Source organism: Struthio camelus, chromosome 1 (genome assembly GCF_040807025.1).
Source record: "Struthio camelus isolate bStrCam1 chromosome 1, bStrCam1.hap1, whole genome shotgun sequence".
In the NCBI taxonomy this organism is placed as follows: Eukaryota; Metazoa; Chordata; class Aves; order Struthioniformes; family Struthionidae; genus Struthio; species Struthio camelus.
This window is the reverse complement of record NC_090942.1, coordinates 97,603,603-97,631,196: the sequence shown is the minus strand read 5'-3', so window position 1 is coordinate 97,631,196 and position 27,594 is coordinate 97,603,603. Positions and strand designations below refer to the sequence as shown.

The 27,594-nt window shown below is 42.2% G+C and overlaps 2 protein-coding genes across 17 annotated transcripts; one reads left to right on the top strand and one right to left on the bottom strand.

Moving 5' to 3' along the window:
* Positions 1 to 385: 385 nt before the first annotated feature.
* Positions 386 to 15,754, bottom strand: GPR161 (G protein-coupled receptor 161). 15 transcript variants are annotated; one of them, XM_068959814.1, is made up of 8 exons: positions 15,656 to 15,694; positions 14,528 to 14,627; positions 12,258 to 12,291; positions 11,509 to 11,920; positions 10,236 to 10,960; positions 8,643 to 8,747; positions 5,802 to 5,921; positions 386 to 3,842 (listed from the first exon to the last, which is right to left on the bottom strand). In XM_068959814.1, exons 4-8 carry the CDS (start codon positions 11,874 to 11,876, stop codon positions 3,595 to 3,597), a joined length of 1,566 nt encoding a protein of 521 aa, XP_068815915.1. In that variant the 5' UTR covers positions 11,877 to 11,920; positions 12,258 to 12,291; positions 14,528 to 14,627; positions 15,656 to 15,694; the 3' UTR covers positions 386 to 3,594. The 15 variants fall into 15 exon arrangements, with proteins under 15 accessions (XP_068815915.1, XP_068815924.1, XP_068815905.1 ...); XM_068959786.1 differs by having other exon boundaries at positions 995 to 3,842; positions 5,790 to 5,921; positions 15,656 to 15,748; XM_068959823.1 differs by lacking the exon at positions 15,656 to 15,694 and having other exon boundaries at positions 14,362 to 14,559.
* On the top strand, positions 14,623 to 27,326 carry TIPRL (TOR signaling pathway regulator). Of its 2 annotated transcripts, XM_068959843.1 has the most exons (8): positions 14,623 to 14,892; positions 15,443 to 15,549; positions 18,891 to 19,070; positions 19,888 to 19,987; positions 21,171 to 21,302; positions 21,779 to 21,874; positions 22,653 to 22,715; positions 24,337 to 27,326. In XM_068959843.1, the coding sequence occupies exons 3-8, from the start codon at positions 18,910 to 18,912 to the stop codon at positions 24,484 to 24,486; spliced, it is 702 nt and encodes a 233-aa protein (XP_068815944.1). In that variant the 5' UTR covers positions 14,623 to 14,892; positions 15,443 to 15,549; positions 18,891 to 18,909; the 3' UTR covers positions 24,487 to 27,326. The 2 variants fall into 2 exon arrangements, with proteins under 2 accessions (XP_068815944.1, XP_068815937.1); XM_068959836.1 differs by lacking the exons at positions 14,623 to 14,892; positions 15,443 to 15,549 and adding an exon at positions 15,769 to 16,098.
* The last annotated feature ends 268 nt before the right edge of the window (positions 27,327 to 27,594 follow it).

Here is a 27,594-nt window from a genome sequence, read left to right as displayed (position 1 = left end):
GCGGTGTTTCCAAACGCTTTAGCCACAGCTTTGAAATGTTGTTCCAGGCTGCGGAAGCTTTATAAAAGGAAATGAAATATATGTTATTATACTGGGGCAACAGTATTAATGCTCACGGCAGAGGCAGACAAAGAGAGGGCTTTGTACGCTCGCTGCCTGATTGCTGCAGAGTTTTGCTCTGGGCTCATCCTGCGCAGCCTCCAAATTTCTGTGGGTTTGTAGCCCTACGAGTAAAGGCAGAATTTGGCCGCTTTTTTCCCCCTAAGAAAGAAGAAAAATGGGCACTTAATGGATTACACCCCTTTTGTTTTTTGGAGAACAAAAGCATGGTGGAAAATGTCATTTCCTGAAGATGTTTGTTCATTCAGAATGTAAGGACTCGCCAGATTCTGATGCTATTTTATTAACACAGATGTAAAATTATGTAATTTCATTTGAAGCCAATTAAGTCGCTCTGAACTGCAAGTGTGGTAGCACAATCCGCACCACTGTCTTTTTAACAGTTCACCTCCATCTTTAATTACAGACTATAGAAAACTGTCAGGTAAACGTATGTTTACGGTTGCATACATTTTAACTTACAACCAGCCACGTATTGTACTTCTTAAGGCGCTGAATCTTGTTGGCATTCAGCCAGGTGTCTAGTACCATGCAGTGCCTGGAGGTTTTATTGACTGGTTTTTACCAAATTCATCACTTATTTGGTGGACTATAAGGAGATGCGTTTGATAGGACCAGCTACGATCTGCAGAAGCCCGAACCTGGAGTGATTTACGCAGGTACAGCTGCATACAGAAAACCAGCAGGAGGGGTGAAGCCCGTATTACATCCAGGATGCGTCCTTGGATTTTGGAAGCCTAATTCCAGGTGCCACTGCTGCCCTGTTCATCCGTTTGCTTTAGACTTTACTTCCATGAATTTCATTATCCTTTTTAAATTAAAAAGTTATAAAATAATTTTAAGGTGAAGTAACAGTAACATAAACAAACATTCTGGACCATTAGAAGCTGGAAATGTTTTTTCTTTTGCATTTAAGTCGGGGAATACAATATTACAAAATCTGTGCATTTCTTAATTACTCATTTCTTTAATGACAATTCAAGTGAGATAATGACACTGGTAATAACAGAATTATGGAGAGGTTATAATTTGTTGTTTAGTAAAAAATACTATTAGCAACATTTACACTAAATAATGGATTAGTGAAATTAACACTGAGAGCCAAATTCAGTCCTGGTATAAACTGATTCAGCTCCACCAGCCTGCCTGGAGGCTGAATTTGGCTCAGTACCTTTGTGAATTATGTGCTTTTTACATAGTACTAACAATTTTGTGCTTTTACATGTGCCATGGTATTTTTCCCTCATTTTGGCCTAGCACCTACTTCCTTCCACCACTATCCATTCCTTTTCGTGTGTGCCTTTTCAGTCCCTTCATGTTCAGTGACAGCTTTGCTTGACTTGTTTTGAAGCAGGATTATGAAATAAAAGAGAAGCAGGTAAAATATTTGAAGCAATCTGAGGGGAGTGCATACCTTCAGGAGTGCTGACTACAGTAAACAACTGTGATTGTAATGTTCATGATAGCAATAATGACCTCAGCACAGGGCATTTCCAAACAAGTACTGGGATTTTGTTTCTAACGTCTGCCCAAAGGTGCCAATTTCTCTGCTTAATATCCTAGAAAGATAAAATATAGGAATGAAGGTGACCTGGGATCCATACGCTGCTCTCTAGAGCAGGAGCTGTCCATACTGCCCAAACTTGGTTCCCTTTTATTAGTCCTTTAATTCCTGAATTACGCAAAAAAGCATCTTCTTGGTCCTTAAGTGTTCTTGCTTTAACAGTCTGTTCCTAATCAGCAAACCATGTAGTGAGTTGTAAGCAGGCACTTAAGTCTCACTTGGGAATGTAATAGGATTCAAGCTAGTTCAGAGATGGACAAAAGCTTATGCTGAAATATATTTCTGAACTGCGAACACAGACAAACAGGGTGTCTAACTACAGTACTGGATTGACGCTCTGCCTCAGAAACAGTTTGTTTCTGTGGCTTTGAGTAAGTAACACACAGCCATAATTTAACAAGTGTACATCCAGCTTTTGTCCACATTAAAATATCCTGCTCCAGATCTCCAAAGCATCTGTGGCAAAAATTCATACAAACCACTTCTGGAGAAGGGAGGACAGACGGAAGAGGAGACACAAAGTATGCAAACAAATGCAAACTCTTGGTCCTTAAGTCCATTTGCTACTGCCATCTAGTCCCAAGAAATTATCCTGCTAATCTTCGTCTATCGCTTTGAAATAGGCAATAAGGCAGGGCTATAACCCCCACAAAGTAAAGAAGGGGCCAAACCAGGAAGGCACAGAAAAGTTCCTCAAGCTGGGCATTCTCTTATAATCCAGCTCATTTCTCTTTTCATAACAAACCTTTCCACCTTTGCAACTGGTTTAATTTCCAGCAGCTGCTTTACTGTTCTTGAGTTCCCCTTCTTTGGCAAGCAGGGCTGATAAACCATCTCATAAAGGCCTAAAAAGGTCATGTCTGTACAGTGCTTAGAGCATGCAAAGTGCAATATAAGTGCTAAATGTTCTTATTTTAGAGGTTAATGAATTAAACACCAAGGAATATATGCACTGAGGTAACTATTGCTTAAATACTACAGGTCTCTTCTGGTAGAAAAGAATTCAAATAACTCACAGAGCTTCTCTCAATAGGACAGGTGAATCCTTAATATATCATTAATATTAAAGTGGTAATACCTCATTTATATTGTCAAACTTTCCACAGCTGCAGAGTACCCTTTTAGTAAAAGCAGAACCTAGAAAGTGAACTGAAGTCCTCTGAGAATCAAAGAACTTTGCATGTTATTCTTCAACACCATCTCAGTGATATTTACAGCACTGGTCTGCTTCCCCCCCATTACATCTGAGAAGCTGGTGTTTCATAAAACAGAAGCAACATAATAGTCCAGTTTCAGATTCTGCATTCTGATGGTTGAACAGCTGGAAATATCATCCGCTAGAAAGGGTAAATAGGACCATAATCTGCATGAGCTTTCTGAAAAGTTCAGATTTTATGCCTTAGTTAAATCCATGCTCCATCATTTGGGAGTCTGGGACAATACATTTTATGAAATATTGAATGCACAAGCTCCTATCACAGCACTCATACCTCCAGCTCTGGAGTACAGACTGATTAGCCAGGTGGTCAGAAAAGGATTTCTGCAATACTGTACAAAACATTGCACATACCTTTCCTTTTTCATCCCTATATCAACTTTGGCCACTAATGGGACACAAGATCCGACGGACCAATGATGTGGTTCAACAAACCAAACGCTGTGTTCTTATGCATGCGTGATAGATTTAAGACGTGGCACAAAAAAAAAAGTCAATAGCACCCTAAACAGTAAAAAAAATACTGCTGTAAAATGCTGATGTAAGTATATACCAGAATTCAGCTGATTTTCAAGTGTTCTTGACAACACACTGAAAATATCTCAACAAGGTATTCCATTTCTGTTAAAAGAGTAACAGCTGTATTAGGTCATGCTTAGTGGTTTCTTCTTGTTTTTTTATTCTAGTGCTCCTGTCAAATATTCCCTTCATCGATGCTCTGCAGCTGAAGTCTTTGGCTAGCATGGGGCCTGGTACTACGCCGTGTGTTCATGTTGCTTCCTGGCAGAGTCCGCACAGGGAACAGAGCTCCTGGTAAAGCCTCCTCCCCAAACAAGCTGATTTTCACATCTGCTTCAATAGCTTTTGCTAAACTGGATGCATAACTGTCCAGAGATTTATGGACTTCTGCTTTTACATGAAGAACAGAATTCTTTGCAGCTTCTGGAATAAAAAAAAAAAAAAACATAGAACATTAGCAGTCACATAGCATGACTATGTGAATCCTTGAAGACTAATATTGGTCCTCTTGTAAAGACATGACCATGCCTGCTGCAAAATAACTATTCTACATGACACCTGTACCAAGAATAACCAGGGTTCCCAAACCATTCTATGAACATGAAGCTTTAGAGTGAACGTAGGTCATGTAGAGAAAGATTATCTTCAATTCAAGCAAAAAAAAAAAAAAACCCAAAACAAATAAACAAAACTAAAGAAGCAAAGTGCTGATTTTCTGGATCTGAATCTATGCACATAGTAGTTTATTTGTCTGAATTTGAAGCCAACTGAACTCAAAGGCCAGGTTTCTCCCAACTGCATAGACTACATAGGAATAGGGACAGTGGGAATTGCCTGACATCAGGCAAGATGTCATACAGAAGATCAGAACAAAACTCTCAGTTCTTACTTCCTGTGCCGTACACAGCACTTCAAACCTTACAGGCATTCTCAGTGCACTTGAACTACAATCTCACACTTGCTGATGTGCAGCGTAAAACATGTTATAAAACAGCTCTTAAGTCCAGCAAACTTCAAACTTTTTGCGTTTATGGATCAGCAGTCCCCAAATTCCAAGTGCTTCTTCCAAGTAGTGAGGAAAATCAGCAAAGGCTACTGTCCTTAGGCTTAATTTTGCTCTGCTGGGTTCCATGCTTCCACCCTTCCACCAGAGACACTGTTGAGTTCTGAATACCGGGAGAGGTTGAAGACTGCTGTTGCAGACAGCACAATACTTGTTCCTAGCCTTTTATTTCCTTGGATATACCTAGTCTCCAGTGTTGATGTTGGTGCTTTTATAACATCTATAAATTTCTTTACACACCAGCATGTTGGATAACACTGGTATTCATCCCTAATATAACACTCCAACGAGGCTGCTGAAATCACGTAAAACCTAAGACATTCCTGACAACTACAAGACACACCAAGGAGACTTTGCTAAACACGGAGGAAACAATTGTATTAAGACCTTCCTCCTCCTTTGAATCCCACAACAAATTAGACACCTGCCCCGCCCCCCCATCTACTCACTCAGAAACAAAATGGGAAACTTATGGTAATGTACTAGTTCAAGAAAATAAGCAGCTAATGCTGGGAGAAGGGCAAGAGTGAATTTTACAAAGATGTTTAAAAGAGAAAACTCTCAATAGCAGAGGAAGTCTCTCAATAGCAATAGTATTTCAGAATAATAGAAATCAGACAATTTTTGTTATTATTTGATTCTTACAGGCATTCTCCTCATTTTTGTGCTGTCCGCAATCATTTATTATTCATAAATTCAACTATTCATGATCAACTCTTCTAGTCCATATTACCCTGTCAGCTCACTTTACCAGATTTTACAATCACAGCGGCACTTTGCTCGTACAGAATCAACAAGTGAGCTGACTGAAAAAGTAAAGTGCATGTGGCTCATCTACTTTCATCTGTGCCTACTGCAAAATACACAAAAAGTAAATGAAACAATGAAAACATACGCAGAACGTTGAAATCTGTAACTTGAAGGATTTTAAGTCTGTGAATGACAAAGTTGAAAGGAGGCAGCAAAGGAAACACTGAGATAATGGAATCAAAGTATGAAGGCAGGAAAATATATTCCTCGAGAAACATAAACAACATAGACTGTAATAGTGGCTAGATGAGTGGAGCTGCAGAGAGGACGCTGCTGTGCAACATAAATGGTGTGTATGCAGGGAATCCCAGCTTCTGGTTCTTGTCCTTGTCTGGTACTACTTGAGAACTGGAAGAAAGATCTGCTCTTACTGTACCTGCCTGAAGGATCAGGTCTCTCAGGGTGAACACACTGGATACATTCTAACACAATTCTGAAGATCCTGGGAGGCTTCCCCAGAGGGCAGCGTAGTTGGTTCCGAGTATTTCCATACTTACCCCTAAACCCACCTTTAATTTGTTCCACTTCATCTTCAAATGTCACTGAACTCCTCCTTCGAGGAGGACAGATGCAGTGCGGGGGATGAGGGCCATCGGAGCTATAATCTTCAAGAAGCATTGCATCTGTTCCTGAAACAAAGCAAGAGTTTTCAAGCAAAACAGAGTAATGCTGGGACACAATAACGAGGTCATCTGAAGAGAGGAGCCAAAATTTAAGTGGTGGCAAAAACTTTCCAGTTTATAAAAATCCTTTCAAAAGATGTCTAAAGCAGGCTTTTGAGGGTAGGTTTCAATTTGAATTAAACACTGCACATAAAAAGAATGAGGTCAGAGTTTTCATTGAAAGGATTTAGAAGTCTTTTCATTAGCTATCTAAAACCTCAAGCAGCTCCAAAATCAGCTGTGGAGCTTATAACGTCTATAGGACGTCAGGCAAAGGTGAAACCTTACCTTCAGTAAATAAAGGGTGAAGTTGAGGGCAACATCCTCCGTCTCCTGATCAAGACGGGGGCTAACGGTGGCCACGTGAGAGGCAGACAACCAAAGCTGCCAAATGTCACACTTGTAATTAGAATTGGATGGAAATCTGAACTGGATAATTTTCTGTTCAATTTATTTTGTCTCTAACAACTTACTTGGGCTTCCTTGAAGTGTACTTTAATGGGGGAAAATCCTCTGTTGGCTGGGAATGATTTTCCTCCACTGAGTCATTTTTTTAGTTTATGAATAATTTTCTTCTTTAATCTCCCTGCACTTTTCTTTGCACTTTTCTAATCTAAAATAGCGTGCACAAGAAAATTCATCTTTGCCATACTTTCACACAAAGGGCAAGACTGCAGCTTAGTCCTCCTTTGTGGTGTTGGTCTCTTCGCTGTAGAAACAGAATATATGTTTCAGGGAGACACCAGGACAATGCTGAGCAAGTACTCTCAGGGAAGCTGCTGCTGCAAGGCACAGCTTGCCCGTGCTTGGTCTGTGACACTTTACTTTCAGTCTATTTACTCCTGTGGTGTGAAAACAGGCCGAGGACAAAGAGCCTTCGCAGGTTTCATAGCTCCTCCAGATGGTGTCTTTCTATCACTCTTCACCCATTTGAATGCTTTTGATTCCCAAATTGATTCTTTCATAAGGGTTCCAGGGCCAATTTTACAGCAAGCAAGAGAAAGACATTGCTGGGGAGGGGATGTGCCTTTAGACAACATATTGCTCCATGTCTGCGCTTTGCTGACAATTCCTTGTTACATAGCAAAGTGATAAACTTTAAGGGTTTTTTTTTTTGTTGGTGTGTCCTTTCATATGCCTCTTCCAACACACAAGAGACAGAAGGAGCTGCTCTCCTAACACTCAGTACAAAATGAGCTAATTACTTTCTGTTGTGTTCTGTGGATCAGCTGGGGTTTGAGGCTTTGTTTACTGCAAACAAACAGGAAGCCCTTACTAATGCCCAAGGGTACAGAATCAAACTGCCCCTCATCACAAAGCTAGTGTGCAATGGAAGGGTAGCATTAGGAAGACAGAGATACTAAAATTCTACCTCAAAGAGGAAAGTTTTTTTTTTTTTTCAAATGCACACTAAGTGAAAAGACTAGCCTCTCATACTGACAGAGCAGATCTTTGTGTTTGGAATAATTGATCGTAAGGCAGTATTTCTATCAATTAGGACTCAGATCTTCTACCTCATTATCTGGCACCACTTGGATTTTTCCTTTCCTACTACTTCATCTGCATTTTGCAATGTGAAAAGCCCAGCTTCTGTTTACCAGGGTAGATACAGACACAACTGCATTGCAGGTCACAGGAACATGTACTGCAGCAGACAGCAGTAGAGGGGGACTAACGCTTCTCCTCTTCAACTCCTCACAGTAAGGGTGCAAAGTGAAACAGTATTTCACAGAGCATCGTTGTGTATCCATTCCCTGGGTAAGGATGACATCCCCTCCATAGCAAACACTGGCACTTCCAACAGCATTATGTATGTATCTGGTTTGGTTGGTTGTTTAAACTGCTCAGGATCATTCCTCAAAAGATGCTAACACAGTATGCTCTGAAGTGATACAGGTTTCACAGGATGCTATTCTCCCCTGCCACATACAGCTACAGAATACCCACAGCTGTCATAAAACTACTAGTGTAAAGCAGCCACAAAAAATACAACTCAGCTCCCTAGTCTTCCTTTAAAGAAGTAAGAAAAAGATACCAAGCAAATGTTAGAAGATCACTCTTTACTGCCTCTAAAACAGAAATGCTCTTTCAAACAACTGGATTGCAATTAAGGGTTTTAGAAAATGTCTCTAGAACGGTAGCTAAAATAACTCCCAGAAAATCCAGCTATAGTTCTGGATAGAAAATTACTGGCAGAACCCTATGTTCTTTTTCAAACCATCTTGAACGGGGAGATTTCAAGTAGCGATGCCATTATAAGCTGAAAACATTTTACGTGGTTTTGTTTAGACTCCAGGATGAATAAGATGATGCCTTTTACAAACTAGGAACAGAGAAGGACACTCTCCCCAGAACTTTGTTGCTCTGCTCTTTGTGGATACAGGGAAGGTCTCTGAAGAATGACCGAAGCTAAAGGAGAAGGGCATGAGCAGTGTATCCTGTTCCCAGGAAGCATTACCAAGGGAAGGTCATTATTCCCAGAGTAAACAGTACTTTGCAGGTAGACACATTCAGAGCAGGAGCGGAAAAGAGCAACTGCAGCCGTTCTTTGTGACAACTGGAACAGTTGCTTCATGTTATCCCTCTACCAGGATCCATCTCTGTGTGAATACAAATAATCCCAGGGAGTTCCCAACTTGCAAGTGCAATCTTCTGCCCAAGAAAAGAGAGCAAGAGACTTTTAGTTACCTGAATCCTGTGAGCAGCTAAAACCTGTGTCTCCTGTGCTGCTGCTGTTTCCTAATGGCCGTCCACCTGCCATGAGGGCAGTGAGATGGGGAGATAGTCCCAAATCTGCAAAACAGTTTAATCCTCATCACACACTGGATGCTTAGGGTGTCTACAATAGTAAAAAGCTCTTCCAGCAATACCCAGTCTGTCGCCTTATTTACCCTTCTCTCCATAAAACTTACCCCACTGATCCCAGGGTACAGCAAGCATTTGGACTTTCCATCTTAGAAACCCAGTCAGAAGCTTTCATGTACCCTTGGAGTACTGTTATATGGCAAGTCTCCTTTCTATCTATGCCATCTCCTTCCCACTCTTTTTGCAATTGCATGTATTTATCAGCAAGCCAGGCTGAACGTAGAGCAGACATGCGCTATGGTGACAGACACCTCCTAGCCAGAGAACAAACTGATAGCCATGCGCAGCTGTGACAGACCATTAGCGTAGCAGCAAGGTCACTAGTGAGACTGGGGCACTGAGATGCCTGCCTTCTTTCACATCCCCAAAACAGGAAGGGAGGAGATTCTAGGATTGTGGCAAACGCGCTGTCTTTGGATCCTGCTTAAGGACTTTGTGGTTTTTTTCCTCTCAGCCTCCACTTGCTACACCTGATAAATTTGAAGCTGTCAGTTTCTTGTCACTTGGAAAGAGAAAGAAACTTTGTCTTTTCCCTCCCAACTCAACTCAGTTTCCAATGAATTCATCCACAACATCTCCCAGATACAGATTTGCTAAAGGGAGGAGTGTTAGCAGCTGGTGATGTGGCTGCAGCTGCAGAACTCTTTCATTTACGTGGAGTCTCTCCCAGTGATTCCAGGTTGCAGAAAAGATAACGGATGCCTTGCTGCTCTTCCCTCCCTTTTACATTTTAGATCTTCTTTCCCAATTAAATACCTTCAGTTCCTGCCTCTGCAGGCAATGTCCCAAGGAACATCGTGATGTCCTAGATTTGGGGAGCTTCGGAGCATTCTGAATAAGATCAGGAAAACGATCAGAAATCACAACTTCATTGGGCTACAACTTAAAAACCCTCTGAGCAGCTGAATAGTCATTGGAGCTCTTGGCCTGCAACGCAGGAAGGCATCTAATGGGATGGTTTTTCTCCAGTTACAGTATTTCCTTCACAACCATTAAGACTAAAAACTGAATTTATAGAAATATTAAGACCAATGTAACCTCAGTAAAGTTCAGAGAGTCACAGCATAAAGCCAGGAATCAGAGCACGAGTGCCACAGGATATATTATTCATAGTGCTCAAATTTGGATACCACAAAATACTAATAAGCACAGATGAAGAGCTGGAGAGAGAAAAGAAGTAATTTTTATTAATCTCATCACTATGTCTTCTCTGGGAAAATTTATTACTAGAGTAAGAGAGATTAACTCCCACAAAAATCAGCCTCCTTCCAAGCGTCTATAATAATTTGAACAAAAGACCCCTGAAACCTCCAGGAACATTGTTTACAGAGCCTCGAGACACGCCACGTACACATAGACACCAAGTACTGTTCTTGCTAATACTAAGGAAGAGTGTCTTTCATAACTACGTCTTACCTGTGATCCTATTGGAAATGCTAAATAGCCTTGATGTCCTATGCCGCTGAACAAAGGACTCGCGGTAATACCGATCCCCAAAGCACATTCCTAGTAGTTCCTTGCGTACCGTTTTGTTCCAGAGTCCATAAATCAGTGGATGGCAAATGGCACTGGAAAAGGACAACCACGTAGCCAACGTCTCCCAGGCAGGGGAAATACTATTTTTTCCCCAAAGCGCCTCTGACGTAATTACTACCATGTAAGGCCCCCATGTAATCACAAAAGCACCGATGACAACCAAGATGGTTATGAAAGCTTTGCACTGGTTGGCAGAGTAGACAACTCCTTGGAAAGCATTCCTTCGGCTGCCTGAAGAGGACGTGGAGGTGCTGGAGTTCTTCCTCCCATTCCTCTGCGAGTCTTCCTCCACAATAACCACGCTACCACAGTGGATTTTGCGGGCTTTAATCCTAGCCACACGGAATATGAATCCATAGCAGATCATCATGACCGAGAAAGGCAGCAACGCACACCAGATCTGCCAAAAGGCAGTGTAGCCAGCCTCTTTATGCCAGGCTGCCACGCACATCCATTTGAACTGGTCAAACTCCAAAGACGACCAGCCAAAGAGGGGAGGGAGACAGCCAATAAGGGAATGTAGCCACACGTATACAAGAGCTACCACTGCTCTGTTGCCTGTAATCTTCATTGGGTAAACCATTGGGTATAGGACAGCATAGTACCTGGTGGACAAAAAGCAAGAGTCAATAGGAGCACACAAAAAGTACAGTAAAAAAGGAACATATTTTAATGGTATTGATATCTAGTCACCTTTGCAGAACAAGCTCTTCTCTCCAAACCTCAAAGTGGGCTCAGGGGCCCTGTTATAAACAGTTTTATTTAAGAATCCGCATCTTTGCGGGCAAGACTGTGAAAGTCACCTGAAGGCACAAACGCAGCTATTAACTCTGTCTCTCTGCGTGAGTGCACGCTTAGCCTATATTTGGAATTGTGTTTACTTACTGTTTCTCAAGTAATATGTTATTATACCATAAACAGCTCTAAACAAACTCTAGATGCATGAAAGCATTTTGCATTATCGAGGACAGCACTTTCTTCCATTCTGTGTCAAAATCTCATGGGGGAGGGGTGAATTAAATTAATGGAAAGTCATTAAAATGTTATGTATGGTCATCCACTGCAGTGCTTCTCAACCCTGTGAACAGCCAATAAGTCATTCTATGAAACGACTAGACAATTTGTTTTCACTCACTGTAAAAGCGCTGCTTACCGGTCTATAGCTATGAGTCCAAGAGTGAGCATGCTGGCTGAGCTGATCAGCATGTAGAGCAGTGCTGAAAAGTTGCACCAAACAACTCCAAAGATCCATTCCCGCCTGATGGAGCTGGTGACAACAAAAGGTAGTACCAGTACAGAGAGGAGAAAGTTGGAGAGGGTCAGGCTGAACACAAACTTGTTGCTCAAAGTGAGAAGGTAAGACTTCCGGTAGAGGGTGACGACAATCACCAGGTTGCCCAAACAGATGAAAATGGCAATGACAATTATAGCAATAGACTCGGTGACTCTGACAGCCCCGTTTTCCAGCGTGGTAAGGTTCCTCAGGCCCTTCACATTGATGAGGGAGGAGTTGCTGCTCATTGTCAGAGCGCGCAGAGCTGGAGCAGCCAAGACATGCTGAGGAGCTAGAAGCAGAACAACAACACTCAGAGACATTCAGGCAAGATTTCCTCACCTCCTCTCCAAAGATCAAGGGCTCTTTTACTCGCATTAATTAAACTTTACCTGTAGGAGACAGCAAATCGTTTTGGATGGGAAAACAAAGGGGCAGGAAATTGCCCATAGGCACGCCAAAGAGGTCAATGATAGAGTTAAATCTAGAAGAGGGGAGAAACTGTCTGAAAGACAGAAAGAGTTGGATGGAGAGGGACGGAGGAAGGAAGAAATAAAGAAGAAAATTAAAACATTTAATATTTTTGTAGGGATCTTACTTGCTTCTAAGCACTGATCAGCCATACTTACCAGCTGTACATCTCACTCAGTCCCTTCATCTAGGCTGTGAAGAAACAGGAAGAATGTAACAATTAGTCTTTGTTTCTCTCAATTTTAAAAAAGTCTTTTTTTTTCCTGTCTGCTTATCCCGACATTGCATTCTGCCTAGGTAGCAACTGCTATTCAGTGGTCTGTGGATGCCTGGCTAGTCATACCCTGCTGACTCTTAACGGTTGCTAGGTAACATTCAAAGAATCTGGGAGCACTGCAACATATTCTCCTAATGTCACTTCTCCATGTACATAATCACCTTAGCTACCACAGTGATCACTGCTCAACACCCATCCCCCTGCCTCATAACCTCAGTTTTGTGAGAGCTCAGTATTCCCCCCGGTTCTGCAGCAGCCTTCTGCCTGCTGTCTACCACAAGCATTCCTAATAGCTTAATTCAATCTTTCACCCATCTGCAGACCAGCACACTGAAAAAACACCAAAAATGCATGTGTGCAAACCGAACAACCAAAAAAAGCGTGCAACAAATAAAACGAAGTTCATCTTAACATTTCTTGGAAATCAGCGGCCCACTGAGGGTATCTCGGCTTTGCCCATCCATTGTTCCCAAATCACCAGGAGTACTGAAGAACCTCTTCCATCCGTGAGGTTGTTATGGCCTTAAGCAACACTGTCAGGCTGCAGAGATGTATTTTTTTCAATTTTTATCTGTGCCTTCCTAAGAGCCTAATTGAAGACACTACTGAGCCACGCTTCGTAAAATCTAGCTTAACTCTTCTCTAGTGAAACTGCCGACTGTGCGTAATAGCGTTTCTCTTAAAGTTTATCTTTAAAATATGGCTGCAGCTCACTTGTGAGTCTTTCCAACACCTTTTAAAGAGGCGCGGATTCTAGAAAGGAGGCTATCCGAGAGTGGCCACAGCCTCCAGCAACACCCAGGTCACGCGCTCCTACCCTTCCCCTCAGAGTTGCATCTAATCCTGCTTTACCCAAAGGCGGGGTGGGGGGATGCCCAGCAAACGTGCCCATCAGCCAGGAGGAAACAGTTAAGCAGAACGGCCAAAGGGCCTGGCTCTGTGAGCCCCAGCTCAGACAGGGGCAATTGCTTGGTGGGACAAGCAGGGGCTGGGGCGGGGGGGTGTCTCTTTGCCCAGGGCCAGCACTGCTACCAGTGCCAACCGCACACTGGCCACTGGGCTGGACGGCCGGCCACCGGCTGAACCCCTCTCCGGGAGAGAAAGCAGCAGGGAGCAGGCATGCTGACACACACGCACGACAGAAAGCCAGCGCTGCTTCCCTGATTAAAACCATGTGCGGGGTTGCGGCACCAGCTGGCGAGAAAATGGGGGGGGGGGGGCCGCGCCGAGCGGGGCACTACTTTGTTTAGCGCAGCCCGCCAGGGTTAGGCGAGCAGAGAGCGAGGCAACATCTCCGCGGAGCCCTACCGAGGCGAGGGCCGCCGCCGCGGGGCCCGCGGGATGCCGCAGGGCCGGCAGGCAGGGCAGGTGGCGGGAAGCAGCCCCGACTCCGGGCAGGGCTCCTCACGGCCCCCTCCGCCGCTGCCGGGAGGCTCCGGGAAAAAGCCTCCATTTTACCCCCTCCAACGACAACAACGGGCCGAGGTGGGGAGGGGGAGGGGAAGAGCACCCTCCACCGGGCCGGGCATCCCTCAGCCCGCCTCGTCTCGCCCGCCCCCTCGGCGGAGAGCGGGGTCCCCGCCCCGCTGCCACCGTAACGGCCGCTCCCCTCCCCTCCCCTCCCCTCCCCCCCTCGCCAAACCCCGTAACGGCCGCCGCAACGGCCGCTCCCCGCCCCGTAACGGCCGTTGGCCCGGGCGCGCGCGCCCGCTGCCCGGCAACGCACTCACCGCCCCGCCGTGCCGCGCCCGCCGCCGCCGCCGCCAGGGCGGGACGTTTCGGGTTACAGCGCCCCGGGCCCCCCGCAACCGCCGCCGGCGGGAGAGAGGCCCCGAGTCGCGGCCCGACCCTCCCCCCGCCATGCCCAAGCCCCTGCCTCCTCCCCGCCGCGGCGGCCCCCTCCCTTCGCCTTCCCCTCCCCTCCCGCTCCGCCTCCCTCCATTTTCTCTCTGCCCCCGTCCCTTCTGTCCGGGCTTCCCCGTCACCTTCGGGAGCGCTTCCTCCTCGGCGGACTCTCCCCTCGGCCCCATCCCGCTCTGCGGCTGGGGCCGCAGGCGGCAGCCAGCGGGGCCGCTCTTACCGCCGTAAGCCCCGGTGGGCAGCAGTCTGTGGGCGGGGAGCGCCCGCACCCCGGCCCGTTTGAACACCCACCGTCAGGAGTCGGTTAGACGAGCTGCCTCTCCAAAAACGGGTCGGGTCCGGCTGACCTCAGCTCGTCCCTCCGGCACCACTTGCTCTGAATCAACTGTATCTGCGTTTGGGGAGAGAGCGGCCTTCTAGCAGGGCCGTTTATCTGCTGTGCTGCCTTGGGAAAGCAACACAAATGCCCTGCGAAAGGGGGACAGTTACCAGCTACCGCGCAGGTTGGTCCTAAGGCACTCGAATCAAGTCTGTGCTATGTCAGACCTCTTTACAGCCTTCATCCATTTTATTTAAACCCTCGGAGGTTCAGTCGGAAGGAATCAATTTTTACACAGATCAGCAGATGAAATGACTTGCCCAAGCACACAGAACAAGTAAGTGGCACAAAGGGGGACACGTTCCTAGACTTCCCAGACCATAAGAGACTTTTAAAAGAAATACAGGTGTCTTACCAGGGTAAATTTGGGGGGGGGTGCCTTTTTTCAGGAAGCAAGGCACAGACAGTGCAGCGTAAAGGACCAAGGGTAATTAAATACCATTTTTGTGCATTCCTAAGTCTGAGCTTCTCCAAATCCTGGCAAGGCCGTTAGTGCTCCACTGTGACTGCTCTGACTAAGTCACAGCTTTGCTGTGTAATTTAGAACTTTTTGTGGCTCTGTTAATTTAGAACAGATAATAGTTCTTAGATAGATATAGTTCTTTGCATTACATGTGGCATGTTGCCATGGCTGTTCTCTTGGCTTGCCATGACTCTACGGTCTTCCAAAAGACCAAGTAGGACTATCATTCATGCTCACATGCTACAGCAATTTCCTGGGGAGTTAGTCTGTCCTTTTGATGACACACAAACACAACATGAGCATCCAGCCATCCACGCTGAAACGATAGAAGATTTTAATCCGCTCTGTCACTCCTTTCCTACAGGATTTTAGGTTCACAATACTATCATATTTTGTTTGACGTTCTTTAAAGATCATCTTTGGACTGCAATCAGGAGCAGCTCAACCCAGCGCAGGAGACTGCAGGCGTACGTACGTATGTAACACACACAAAACGCAAGGTGTGCGTCTGCAGCAGCAAAAGACAACTAGTGACGTTTCAGTCGGCGGCTGAAGCTGGGCTTCGCGGGACGCTTACCTGAGCTCGCTGCCCGCCCGCGCCTAACCATCTGCCCGGCTGCACTCCGCAGCCACCCGCCGCCCCCCGGCGGCGATGCAGGTCCCCGCGAGCACGGGGCGAAGCTCCCGCCCCCGTCATGGCGCCCAGCCCACTGTCACGTGACACCCCACCCCTCCCCGCCTGCAGCGCCTTCCGGGGCTGCGCGCGCAGCAGCCCGGAACCGGAAGTTGACGGAGGTGTTAGCGGCGTCGTTACCGTTAGTGGCGTCCGGCTGGAGTGGAGCCGTCGCCTCCTCCGTCCCCGGCTGCCTTCTCCTCGGCGGGGCCACATCTCCCCCACCCACCCCCCCCCGCTGCCGCCATGCACCCCGTTTTCCAGAGCAGCCGCCGTGACTTCACTTTCGGGCCCTGGAAGCTGAGCGCTGCCCAGACGCACATCATGAAGTCAGCGCAGGCCGAGAGGTGAGGCGGGCCGGGGCGGCGGGGAGCCCGCCGGGACCTCGCTCCCCGCAGGCGAGGCGCTTGCGGAGCTGTGGCCTAGGAGATAAATAATGCTCCTTTGACGGGGGAAGGCGGGCCTTTGCTCCCACCAGCAACTCCTTCTTTTTTTTTTTTTTTCCTTCGTTTTCTCTCCTTCTGCCAGTGTAAGCTTGCTGTTTTGGCTGGAGAAGTGGGAATGGTTTGGTTTTCAAATCTGACGGTTTTCAGGTTTTCTGTTTTGTTTTGTTGTGATTGCTAGCGCCGTTCTGTTGGAAATCTGGGTTTTTGTGAGCTGAAGCCTGCTGCCTATAAGCTTATTTTCCTTAGTTGCTTTTTAAGAATAATTAAGGACCCTTTAAATGCAGCCCATAGATTTTCATAAGCTATTTTATGCTAATGGCTTTTTAAAGATAGTGAATTTCATTAAAAATTAACTGTTCGCCCTCTTAGTGTGGTAGTTATTTCAGTTGTGGTAAAGCAGTTGGAAAAATGCTCCTGTCAGCATCAAGTACTTGAAGTCAGATTTGCTAATGTAGATCTGAACAGCTCAGCTATTTAGAGTCATAGCTGAGCTTACGGGCAGCTGAATTCGTCAGATCCTTCTTTGTTTCTGTTTTTGTGATAAATATATGGAGATTCTTTTAATCTTGTTAAATGTGTTTTGGTTCATGCTCATGTTTTCTGAGGTTAGGACTGTTTGCTAAAGTCTAATCTCCTGAAGCTTTACACTTTTTTACATAAAACAGCAATGTATTCACGTTTTTGTTTTAAGTGGATATGTGCCTCGAAACAGATAAAAATGACATTCCTTTCTTCATCTTTATCCTATACTTAGTGGATAAAATAATCTTCACTGAATGCTTTTAACTAATGATATTGTAGTTCTTGTAGTTAAATGAGAGGAAGCTTGAATCTTATGTTTTAGTCATTCTCCCGTAAAGAGGACTCGACATCCAGTTAAGCTATAGCTAGGCTCTATTTTTACAGTAGCTCCTATTTTTCAGATATGTTTGTGAAGACTTCTCTTGCAAGATGCTAGGTCTTAAAAATTAAGATCTATGCTCTTACATTGAGGAGGATGTTAACTGGTCATTGTCTCTAAACTAGAGTTAGAACTGAGCTGCCAATCTAGAAGCCAGATTATCTACTGTACTCCTCTTCTGAACTGTTCAGTTTCTTTTACTGTAGCTGTTTTAAAATAAACAGTTATGTCAGTAACTTTTTTTTTTCCTGCAGCAGTTCTCTTCGTTCTTTTCAATGTTTTTCTGGGACACTTTGATTTTTCAGAATGTATTCATAAAGGCAAAAAAGTAAAGATGGAAAAGTCACAAGACAGAAATAACAGAAAAGACTTTGCAGGCTAGGGAATATAAATCCAACATTAGCTGTTTGCATGCGGACCTTGGAACTTGGCCTGAGAGCTCAGAAAACAAACAGTTCCTCTGCCTCAAATCTGAAGAGACACTGCCACTACCCGGTTGCAGTGTTTCTAATCGGTTTCCTTTTGTAATGTAATTTCTTTTAGTGTTTTTCCTTGCTTTTTATTACTTAGAGAACATAGTTATTATCTATAGGAGTTTCATTTCTAGTAAACGTGTGTCACAAAAAAGGCTGAGCAACATCTATAGAAAGGTGAAGGATTAAATACGCCATAGCTGCAGAACCCCTTCGTGTCCTAGACTTGGTTTTTGCAGATCAAAGGGGCTGCACTGGATGAAATGGAAAGTTAGTAATTTTATGCTGCCTTCTCTGGGAAAACGAGACCTGCCTTCTGCAGGTCTACGAATCTGCTATTTTTACTTCAGATTGGTCAGCGTGATGTTCTTTTGTATGCAGTGGTACAGAAATAACACTTTTATGCAGAATGCTTTATTATTTATCATTAGGAAAGTTGTGAGATGGAATTTTTTTAATCCTCGTATTTAGATGCGTTTCCTAAAGTTTTCTTTTCTTCAGATTTCATGTTCTTTTTAACCTTGCAGTGAGTAAAGTAGGTAGAGGAGGGGAGGAAATGCTAGAAGTGCATGAAGCCTTCTGGTGAATGCGGTCAGTGTAGATATCAAGTGGCAGGTATGTATACATAAGAGTAAAAACTGATTTAAAAAAAAAAAAGTGAAACGGGTTGGTTTGGGATTTTCTGCAAGGATCACGTGTACTCTGTATAGTACTCTGTTTAGCTGGGTCTGTGGCTATGTGGCTGTGGCTTTCACGTTTAGAGGTTGCCAGTGCCAGTACATATTCTCTATGAGCTCGGGAAGGTAGTGATTCGAGCACGGTAATATCTTCTGCACTTCATCTCTAATGTATTCTGCTAGGGTTGTTTTCAGCCTCTTTTTGTAGGCTTCTAAAGATGGAGGCATGGACCACTGTGTAGCGAATTTCAACTTGCTTTTTCCTTAAACTTCTTTTCGGGCACCAGCCAAAGTAAGTAATGGACTGTCCAGGGTTTTCTCCCCTGGTTGAAAGCTGTTAAATTATACTACTTGGATATTTTTGATTTCCCCACGTGTGGGGCTTTTGTACAGGACTGACAAAGAGGGAAAGATTTAGGAATACTTTTATATTGGAAAAGGCATTTCTGATCAGTGGTTCTGCAATGCACGTCACGTTTTTAAATGGGGAAAATAACAAAGTTTTGTACAACGTATTGATGATACTGCTTTCAAATTATTGTGGTCCAAATAATGCTTTCCTGTTTGGAGATATGGACTGCTTTTACCTTGCTGGTGCCATCACAAAGTCTCTCTTCATCTAAGTTTTCTCTCTCTGTGCAGATTGGCTGATGAATTACACATGCCTTCCCTGCCAGAAATGATGTTTGGAGACAATATCCTAAGAATACAACATGACCATGGTTTTGGAATTGAGTTCAATGCAACAGATGCTTTAAAATGTGTCAATAATTGCCAAGGTATGATCAAAGTGGCTTGTGCAGAGGAGTGGCAAGAGAGCAGGTACAGTATTTTATCACCAGTGGGCAAGTACTAGTGTTTTATAGGGGAAACTGGGATAAAGCGGTTAAAGGTACAGACAGAACTGGAACTCTTGAATACCATGTTGCATTTGTTTCTGCCATAGGTATACTGTGTGACTGCAAAAATCACCTAGCTTTTCTTTGCCATAGTCATCCTATCTGCTAAATTCTGTTAACTGTATTTTCAGTTGTGTTGTGACTTTCTTAAAATAAATGGCAAATTTAATATGACTTCAATCTGTTTCCGTTTATTCAAAATCATAGCGCCCTGAGCATTGCAAGATTGTGTCTTTCGGCATTTCAAAGTGCAGAATGCTGTACATATTCAAGAACAATTGCCATGCATAAAAACTAATTGTACTGCTTAGGATTTACCAGATTAGTGGCAGAGCACCAATGAATAAATCATGGAGAGAAATCAAAGTTGTCCTTAAAATTAAGGTGAAGTGCGGTGTTAGTGATAGCTGTGTGTTTTCTGCAGATTGCTTTCTGTCTTTTTGAAGAAAAAAATGATCTTGAGCTATAAAATTTTCAACCACATCGAATTAAGATCTTTATTTTGACTGTTAGGACTAAGGTAGTGCTAGCACGGGAATTCTGGTAACGGTTTTCTAATTTACTGTGCAAACACAGATATCGTGAAAGAAGCAGTACTGTATAGTTCAGACGACATCATGATTCTGGCATGGGCAATACTGCTGTTTAACTGTTTGAAGAGTAAGGGCATGAATCTTACGTGAGGTTGTAATTTCTTTAAAGAATTACTGCAAAGTGTGCTGAATTCTTTTTCCTTTGAGGAGTGAGACTGAGCACACTAAGGAAGTTGTCAAACCATATGACTGGACTTACACAACAGACTACAAAGGAACCTTACTGGGAGATGCTGTAACATTAAAGGTGACTTCTTTTCTCCTTGTTAAATGCTTATTACATAGTATTTCAGTCAAACACCTTTTTTGGAAGCTGTGGTTTACCTTTCAATAAGCTTATATAAAATCTTGTATGGTTCATAGGACTTAGGATTTCTGCCTTCAAAGTATAGTTTGGACTTTTCATGTCTCTCAGCATGTTTGTGTGTTTTTTTTTTTATTGGCTCATTTTAATATACATATTTTAAAGCATCTTAGGATTATATAAAAGAGTCTCCTATGTCCCTGATTGAGAACTTGCTCAAAGTAGTAAAGCACTTTAGAATACTCAGTGCTTGCTGGATCCCCCTTTGAAGCCCTGAGCTCCTCAGATACGACAGAACTACCAAGCGCATAGTTCTCCGGTACCTTTACTCTGTGTTGCTTGCAGTTTTTTGTGATCCGGTACCCAGCTCTGGCTGCTTTCAGTGACTTTGTTCCTCTGAAACAGTAATGCCTTGTATTTAAACTGTGACAGATCCTCCCTTGTCTTTACTTACTTAAAGAAAAACTGATGTTCCCAGCTTCTCTGCACTGTGTACAGATGGTTTGCTGCTAAGCAGATAATGTACGTGAATTCGCTAGGATTGGTTTAGTTATAGATCACTTGAGTTACTCTGGAATTAAAAGCACAGCATAAAACTAAACTGTCTTGTGGGCTTATGGTCTTTAGGCAGCAGAAGTGTATTAATGTATACAGAGAGCGCAAGATGGAAAACGTTACTAGTATTTGATTTTGAGGAAAGGCTTTATTGCAAAGCTATGCAGCGTTTGTAGTTTCCTAGAAATGCCAAGTGTGTGGAATACCACTTATAACCCAGAACTTCCCAATCGTATATTAAGCTCAAGGTGTCTTCCAATGTTTTGAAATACAGAATGTGAGCAGGATTGTTGCAACGGAAATCTTACTAAGCCTGTTCCCTGGAGGTGATTTATTCAGAATTTTCCACTTTGGATTTTTTCTTTGATTGATGTTTCCTCTTGGAAACTTTGATGTTAATTTTAACGTTTCCTCTTAGACTTTTGTATGTCTTCAGCTGAGTGCTCTAAAGTTTTTTTTTTTTTTTTTTCCTTTAGAAAATTAGCAAGTGCAGGATTTTCAAGATAAAGACAAACTTTACATATCTTGACATCAAACTAATATACTAACTATTCTTAATCTTGTTCTTCAGGTTGTGCCTACAACAGAACACATAAATACAGAAAAATTGAAAGCCAGGGAGCAAATTATGTTTTTTGAAGAAGTCCTTCTGTTTGAAGATGAACTTCATGATCATGGAGTATCAAGTTTGAGTGTAAAAATAGTGAGTACTGAGAGGTGTATGTAAGAGGCTCGTTGACCCAGCTGGCTAATGTATGCAGAATGTAGTCCCTTTTTGCCCATTATTTCTTCTGGGATTTAAAGTTTATAATGCAGAGTTCTTTATTACTCTTACAATTATAATCTTATTTAAAGCTGTGATATATTCATCTTGTGGTATCGGTTACTTCGGTTGTATCAGCACCATTTTTTCCCCTCTTTCTGCATCCTATCTAGGAATCTTTTGAGACTGTCCTGATGTTCTGTGAGCTGTAGTATATCATCAGCCCAAATTTTTACTTTACTTCTGAAAGGTCACTCATACTCTTTTTTGTCTACAATAAAGCTTCTGCTGTTCGTGATACAGTGGTCTTGAAGCCTGACCTATTAGCACTAGTATGTGTGAATATCTGATCTGACAGGTGCATACCTAAGGTTCGACTTTGTGATATCCTGAAAGGAATATCTTTATTTTTGCAGAGAGTTATGCCTTCCAGCTTTTTTGTCTTGTTGAGGTTTTTCTTGCGAGTTGATGGTGTACTTATCAGGATGAATGATACAAGGCTTCACCATGAGGTAAATGCTTATTGTTTATATCATTCATGTTTTACAGATATAACCTTGCTGTATCACTTTCAGAGAAGACTTGCTGGTATTCCTGTAATCTAACACTGATGTTTTGGGGTGTAGAAGTTACCTGAACTGAACTTTCACGTGTATTTTATTATTATGGTGGTGCTGCAGTAGTGACAGAGTGCTGGATGCCATTGGTCTAGTCTGCTCTACAAGCAGAGTAGCTTATCCCTCCTCCGAAGTAATTACTTAATTATATTGGACAGACACAGATTAGAGAGGAAGTCAAAGAAGAAAAACAGACAACAGTAAATGGTGTGATACTCTTCTTATGTTAATAGCCGCTGGCTTCCAGGGTGTGTGTGTTTTGTTCTTTTTGCTTGTCTACTACATAACTACACGTTCCACTCTGCAAATAACTTGTCTATACTACACTGAGTCCAGGCATCTTTTAAACAATATAGTACATATAGTTGTGGTTTGCTTGTTCTGTTTAGCTCCAGTAATACTGACTACAGGAGTTTTAGTTGAGTAAAAATTAACAAGCGTATTTAATCATAGGTTTTTTTGTGCACAGAAAAGTGACTTTTGGGAAAGAGCAAGATTGCTAAATTTCCCCCCCCTCCCCCCCCCATCTTTGAATGTGTATTTCTTCTTCCAGGTGAAAATCTTTGGTCAAACAAATTCAAATGGTTACTAAATTGAGTATATTTACAAAACTAATCTTGCACTGCTATTAAATGATAATTTTATAATTAACTTCTGCAATTTTTCCCATTAGGCTGACAAGGCTTACATGTTACGAGAATATACGTCCAGAGAAAGCAAAATATCAAGTTTAAAGGTATTTTTTAATGTTTTCTATGTGTGTATGTGTATTTTTTTTTAATTCTTTTATGGTCAGCATAGAAAATACTATACCTATAAGTCTTTCTTTATTAGGTTTGGAATCTCTAGAGAGGGAAACCTCTTCTGCTTATACAGTACTTATTTCAGGGCAGATTTTCATTTGTAGATGATCATTTCCAGTGATCACGTGACAAGATATGGAACTGGATTATTTTTTCTACTTTCGAGTTAGGCTTCTTTTTAATAGAACTGTTCAGCCACAAAATCAGGCGCTCCATTTTTCAATGCTCCTGAATTTCAGGGCTAGTTATATGCTTCCCAGTAGCACTAGTGGTTAAGATCAGTTTGGTAGCACAGACTGACTCAGTTTTTCTGGTGCAAGCATAATAGCTCACTTGAGAATTCTAATAATGGTTCACAATCATTTGTGGCACCTTAAGAGTTGCGGCTGTTGAATTTTATTCTTGACCCAGTGCTGTGACTATAGATATTCTGCTTACTTTCCTTCTTTTTTTTTTTTTTTTCTTCATTTCTAAAAAGTCACTATTGTGTTACCAGCCTTCTGAGGGAATATTTGCAAAATGTTTTTCTTTTTAAGAGAGGAACACTATATCGTTTCTTAACAATATGTGATCCCCATAAATCCAGTTATGAGCCTTTTGATAGTTTTCTGATTCCTGAAATACAAATCAACGTGACATAGGTCTTATTTTACCTCGTGCTTCAAAATGATCATCTACGTGGTTAAATAATTTTTCTGGCTCTCCTGATGGAGAGGAAATACATATGGCTTTTCAGCTCCCTAGATCAGCTTGCAGAAGTAAAGCAAAAAGATTTCTGCTTCACTTAGGCTTGAAATGTTTGGAACAGTAGTATGATTCCTTGCATATTAGGAGCAGCCAAAAAATATGTTGCATTTTAATAATTTTGGATACGCTTCTAGATTATAAAACGTCTTCAGAAAGTTTGAGGGTGGTGTGCCCAGAATAGATTTCTTTTTCAGATATCCCATATGTGGTGAAGCTATGCCATCAACTGGAATCTACAGAGAAAGATACTGATGAAATTGATTGCTTTCATTAAGTTATTCAAATATGAAATTACAATCAGTAATTCATAGTCATGTCTAAACAGTGTCAGTTTTGGACTTAATAAAACTGAGATCTATGCTGAGAAAAACATAATTATTGATAGCTGAATCTGAGCACCTCCAGTGACTTTACTGCAATCACTAGAAGGCATTAATTATGGGATCCCATGAGGCTCTTATCTCATCTAAAATAGACCATAAAATGGACTGTTTGCTACATCGAAATGATAAATATGGTTTAAAACATTGTAGCTTGTCCTGAATTCTCTGATATTTCTTGTGGTCTTATAAGCTGCTACTTAAAAAATAATAAATACATTTCCTTATCCTGTGGATCCACGCAAGAAATAAGACTGTATGTATGTACATTTAAAGTCATAAAGTAAATTTTAATAATGATATCTGACTTCAGGTGTTTAAAAATAATTCAGGTAAATTATAGGATAGGTGTGCCCAAAAACTTTGCTTTTGAAATTCATCTTTATTACATTTTTCATTTGTTTCATGTAAAACTTTTGCTTCTTAGCATGTTCCACCTTCCCTGTTCACGGAACCTAACGAGATCTCTCAGTATCTGCCTATAAAGGAGACAATTTGCGAAAAGCTAGAATTCCCAGAGAAGCTGGAGCTGGAACCACAAGCATCACTGGAAAGCACATGTGTGGAGTCTAAATAAATGTGACTTTATATGGACTTGAAGTAGACTGGAGATCATGTGATCATGTGACATTACTGTTGTGGGGGGTGGTTTCACTGTTCGTGGAATAAAGAGTTTGGCTAACTTTTCTGTAGCCCTAAATGAAAACAGAAGTTATTTCAAGCAGCTTTTGATGATTTTTTTTTTGTTCCATCTTTTTTTATTTCAAACTTATATCTGGAGTTAATGATAGACTGATGGTGAATTATAGTCTTAAATGGCAATGGAGAAAAGACTCACATGGTTAAACATTTGGGTTCTGTTTAGTTCAGTGGTTAGGTAGGAGTATTGCCTGGACCCTGCACCACAACCATTTCCAAGAAGGTTTTGTTGTTCTTGCTTCAGATACCAAGAGACTACTACAGTTCACAAAACTGGCATGATTTTATTTTTATAGAGAAATCTTCTATAGTAAAAAAAAAAAAAAATTGTTCCCTCTGCATATGTTTTGAGCTTTCAGTCCTAAACTATGCGTTTTGCTTGGCTTCCTCTACTGCAAGCTGATAACCCACTAAGTTACTTCTTGGTCTCTCTGATCTGGCCTTCTTGCTTAGAAATATTCATTTTATCTGATAATAGCTTGAAGGAGCAAGAATAATTGCATTTGTTTGACACTATATGAAGGTAAAAAATACTTTATTCATGAGCTATCAACTCCAGAGCAGGAAAAAAGCTGTCATATGTCAGCTATATTTCTCTAGGCAGCTCTGGAAACTGTTACTTGGGGTAGGTGAGCTGCTACGGTAGTGTGCTATCTCAGAAGTACGTTATTCTATATATCGATTTTCTGTTGGGCATATCAGCTAGTGCACATATATGATGGTTATGCTGCCCTGACAATCAAATTGTTAAATTCTGGGGTGGCTTATGGCTGGGGAAGCGAGGGGAGTTTTTAGTCTCTCATCCCTAAAGGATGCTGGTATTTACATTTGAGAAACTTGAGCTTATGTAGCTTTAAAGGAATGCTATCATGTATTCCAGATATGTAACTTTGATTTATCTTTTAAGTTTTAATAGCAATAGAAATGTGATCACATGCACATTTACAGTTTTAACTCAACATTTTGTGGATTAAACATCTACACACTTCAATTTCTTTTGGAAACTCTAAATGATGTTAATGGTTTGCCATAAGAATAAGGGAGCTAAACAGACTAGTCTCTAGGTTTACTGCTCACACTCTGTGTTAAGTGCAAGAAGCAAATGATGTTATAGTCACAAAATTAGCCTTGTGCAAAACCCTAACATAATTAAAATGATGAATAAGAATGTATGCATTTTGATCTTCTGGAGTTTTTTTCTTAAATTTCTAAATATTCTATACTGTGTAGCTTCATGCAAACAACCCACCCCAAACCTCAGTGTATAACCAGTTCTTCGGAGGAATGGTTTTCACTTACAGTAGACCCTGAAATTTTTAGGAAAAGTGTACTGCCATCTAACTGACGGTGATCTTAAAAACAAACCTGCCTTCTTTCACCTTGTCCTTGTTCTACACCTGCCTTGTTCTGTTTGAGGCACTCTGGTCTAATGAGTTGATCGTAAGATTGAAAAGCAGGAACTAACTGCAGTCCTTATTGATTTACAGGGGGAAGTCGCTTAACTTCTGTGCCTTGGTTTCCCGTCTGTAAAAATGGGACTAACACATGCCAAGCTTACTGAAGGTTTGTGAGGATTAGTTTGTAAAATGTTTTTTTCTTTCTCCCTGAATCCACCTTCAGCCTTATCTTTGGAAAGGATTATTGCAAAAAAAGCTTATAATCTATAGGATAAAGTGAGTGAAGTGAAATTAAAATCTCTGAAAGAAATGATTATCAGGCAGACGTGACTTGGAGTGAGTGAATTTAGGGCCATTTTGAAGTGGGGGGTGAGATCCTGTATGTTCCCCTTTTCTGAGTCCTGGATTTTATTTTTTTCCACCTTCCTGAACTTGTTTCCTAATGAAGACTTCAGCATGAAGATGAAGAAGGGTGAGCGTACTTGGCTGCAAATGAATGCACCATGAACGTGATCAACGTTAATTTCACAATAGGGATAATTTAGGTCTCTATGTGGAAGAGGAATGTGGGGGAGAATAAAAAGGAAGGAAACAACAAGTGGGGGAGAAGGCATATTTTGCCTGTGAAAGTAAACCATGGCGCTTTTTTATTATATATAAGTGTATACTATTTTACATGCCTTGGAGGCTTATAAGAACACACTTTCAATTCAATGCTGGTAGTGACTGAGATGGGAGCTGGCATAGTGCTGGCAAGAAGGAAATTATATCTGCATTTCTTAATTAAAACTGTGTTTCAGGTTTGGTGAGTGATGTTGGTAATTAAGCTTTATGGGGGGCTGCAGTGGGGGAAAACCCACAGAATCGACACCTAGTGGTCAGAAGGGTGCCGTGCATGTTTAGCTTCTATTGTGTATTTGATGCTGTCCCATCATCATACTTAACTGGTTTGTGACCTGCTGATACAGTTGTCTTGACTGGACTTAAATCTCTGAATATATAGATAAGTGATATCTATCTATTTTGGGTGCTGTGCATTTAAGTGGAACACACATGTTGGAGAAATCACAAGATTATGCTCAGAAAATTAAACGTGGAACACTTCTTGTGACTCTGTTACAACACAGAGGTTATCAAGAAGCAGCAAAATAAACTGCTGAACGGCAAGCTCTCTCGTGCAGATTCTCCAGAGAAAATCACATAGATGTATAATTCTGGGGGGAGGGAGTGGGGTAATTCTCCAGCTGTTCTGTGGCGAGTTTAACATGTGGCGGTTTATATTCTTACTTGTATGTTGCTCAATAAAATTTACCCAACGTTTTATAGTTCTGTTTTTATCTGAGCAAAATAAAAATGAAATAACTACTTGTGCTGCTGAACTTTGCCTGATAATTGACATGTCGTATCCCTGCATCTTTGACAGCCTTTCATCAGAACGGCTCAGCCTGGGGAGGAAAGTAAGGTGGAGGCTTTTCCACAGCAGCGGGAGACCCACGCTACGGAAGGAAAATAAAATTCAGGGGACTGGTGATGTAAGCTTCACTATTAGCAAATAACCGATTCAAGCCTGGTGGGAGGAGAGAAGATAT

Coding starts and splice junctions, on each gene's coding strand:
- TIPRL (XM_068959836.1), top strand. CDS start 15,998: ATGCACCCCGTTTTCCAGAGCAGCCGCCGTGACTTCACTTTCGGGCCC. Junction 21,303..21,778: donor CAAGTTTGAGTGTAAAAATA/GTGAGTACTGAG, acceptor TTATTTTTGCAG/AGAGTTATGCCTTCCAGCTT. Junction 21,875..22,652: donor ATACAAGGCTTCACCATGAG/GTAAATGCTTAT, acceptor TTTTCCCATTAG/GCTGACAAGGCTTACATGTT.
- GPR161 (XM_068959731.1), bottom strand. CDS start 11,951: ATGTCTCTGAGTGTTGTTGTTCTGCTTCTAGCTCCTCAGCATGTCTTG. Junction 8,748..10,235: donor CATTTCCAATAGGATCACAG/GTAAGACGTAGT, acceptor ACTGTTTTGCAG/ATTTGGGACTATCTCCCCAT. Junction 5,922..8,642: donor TAGCTGCTCACAGGATTCAG/GTAACTAAAAGT, acceptor GCTTTGTTTCAG/GAACAGATGCAATGCTTCTT.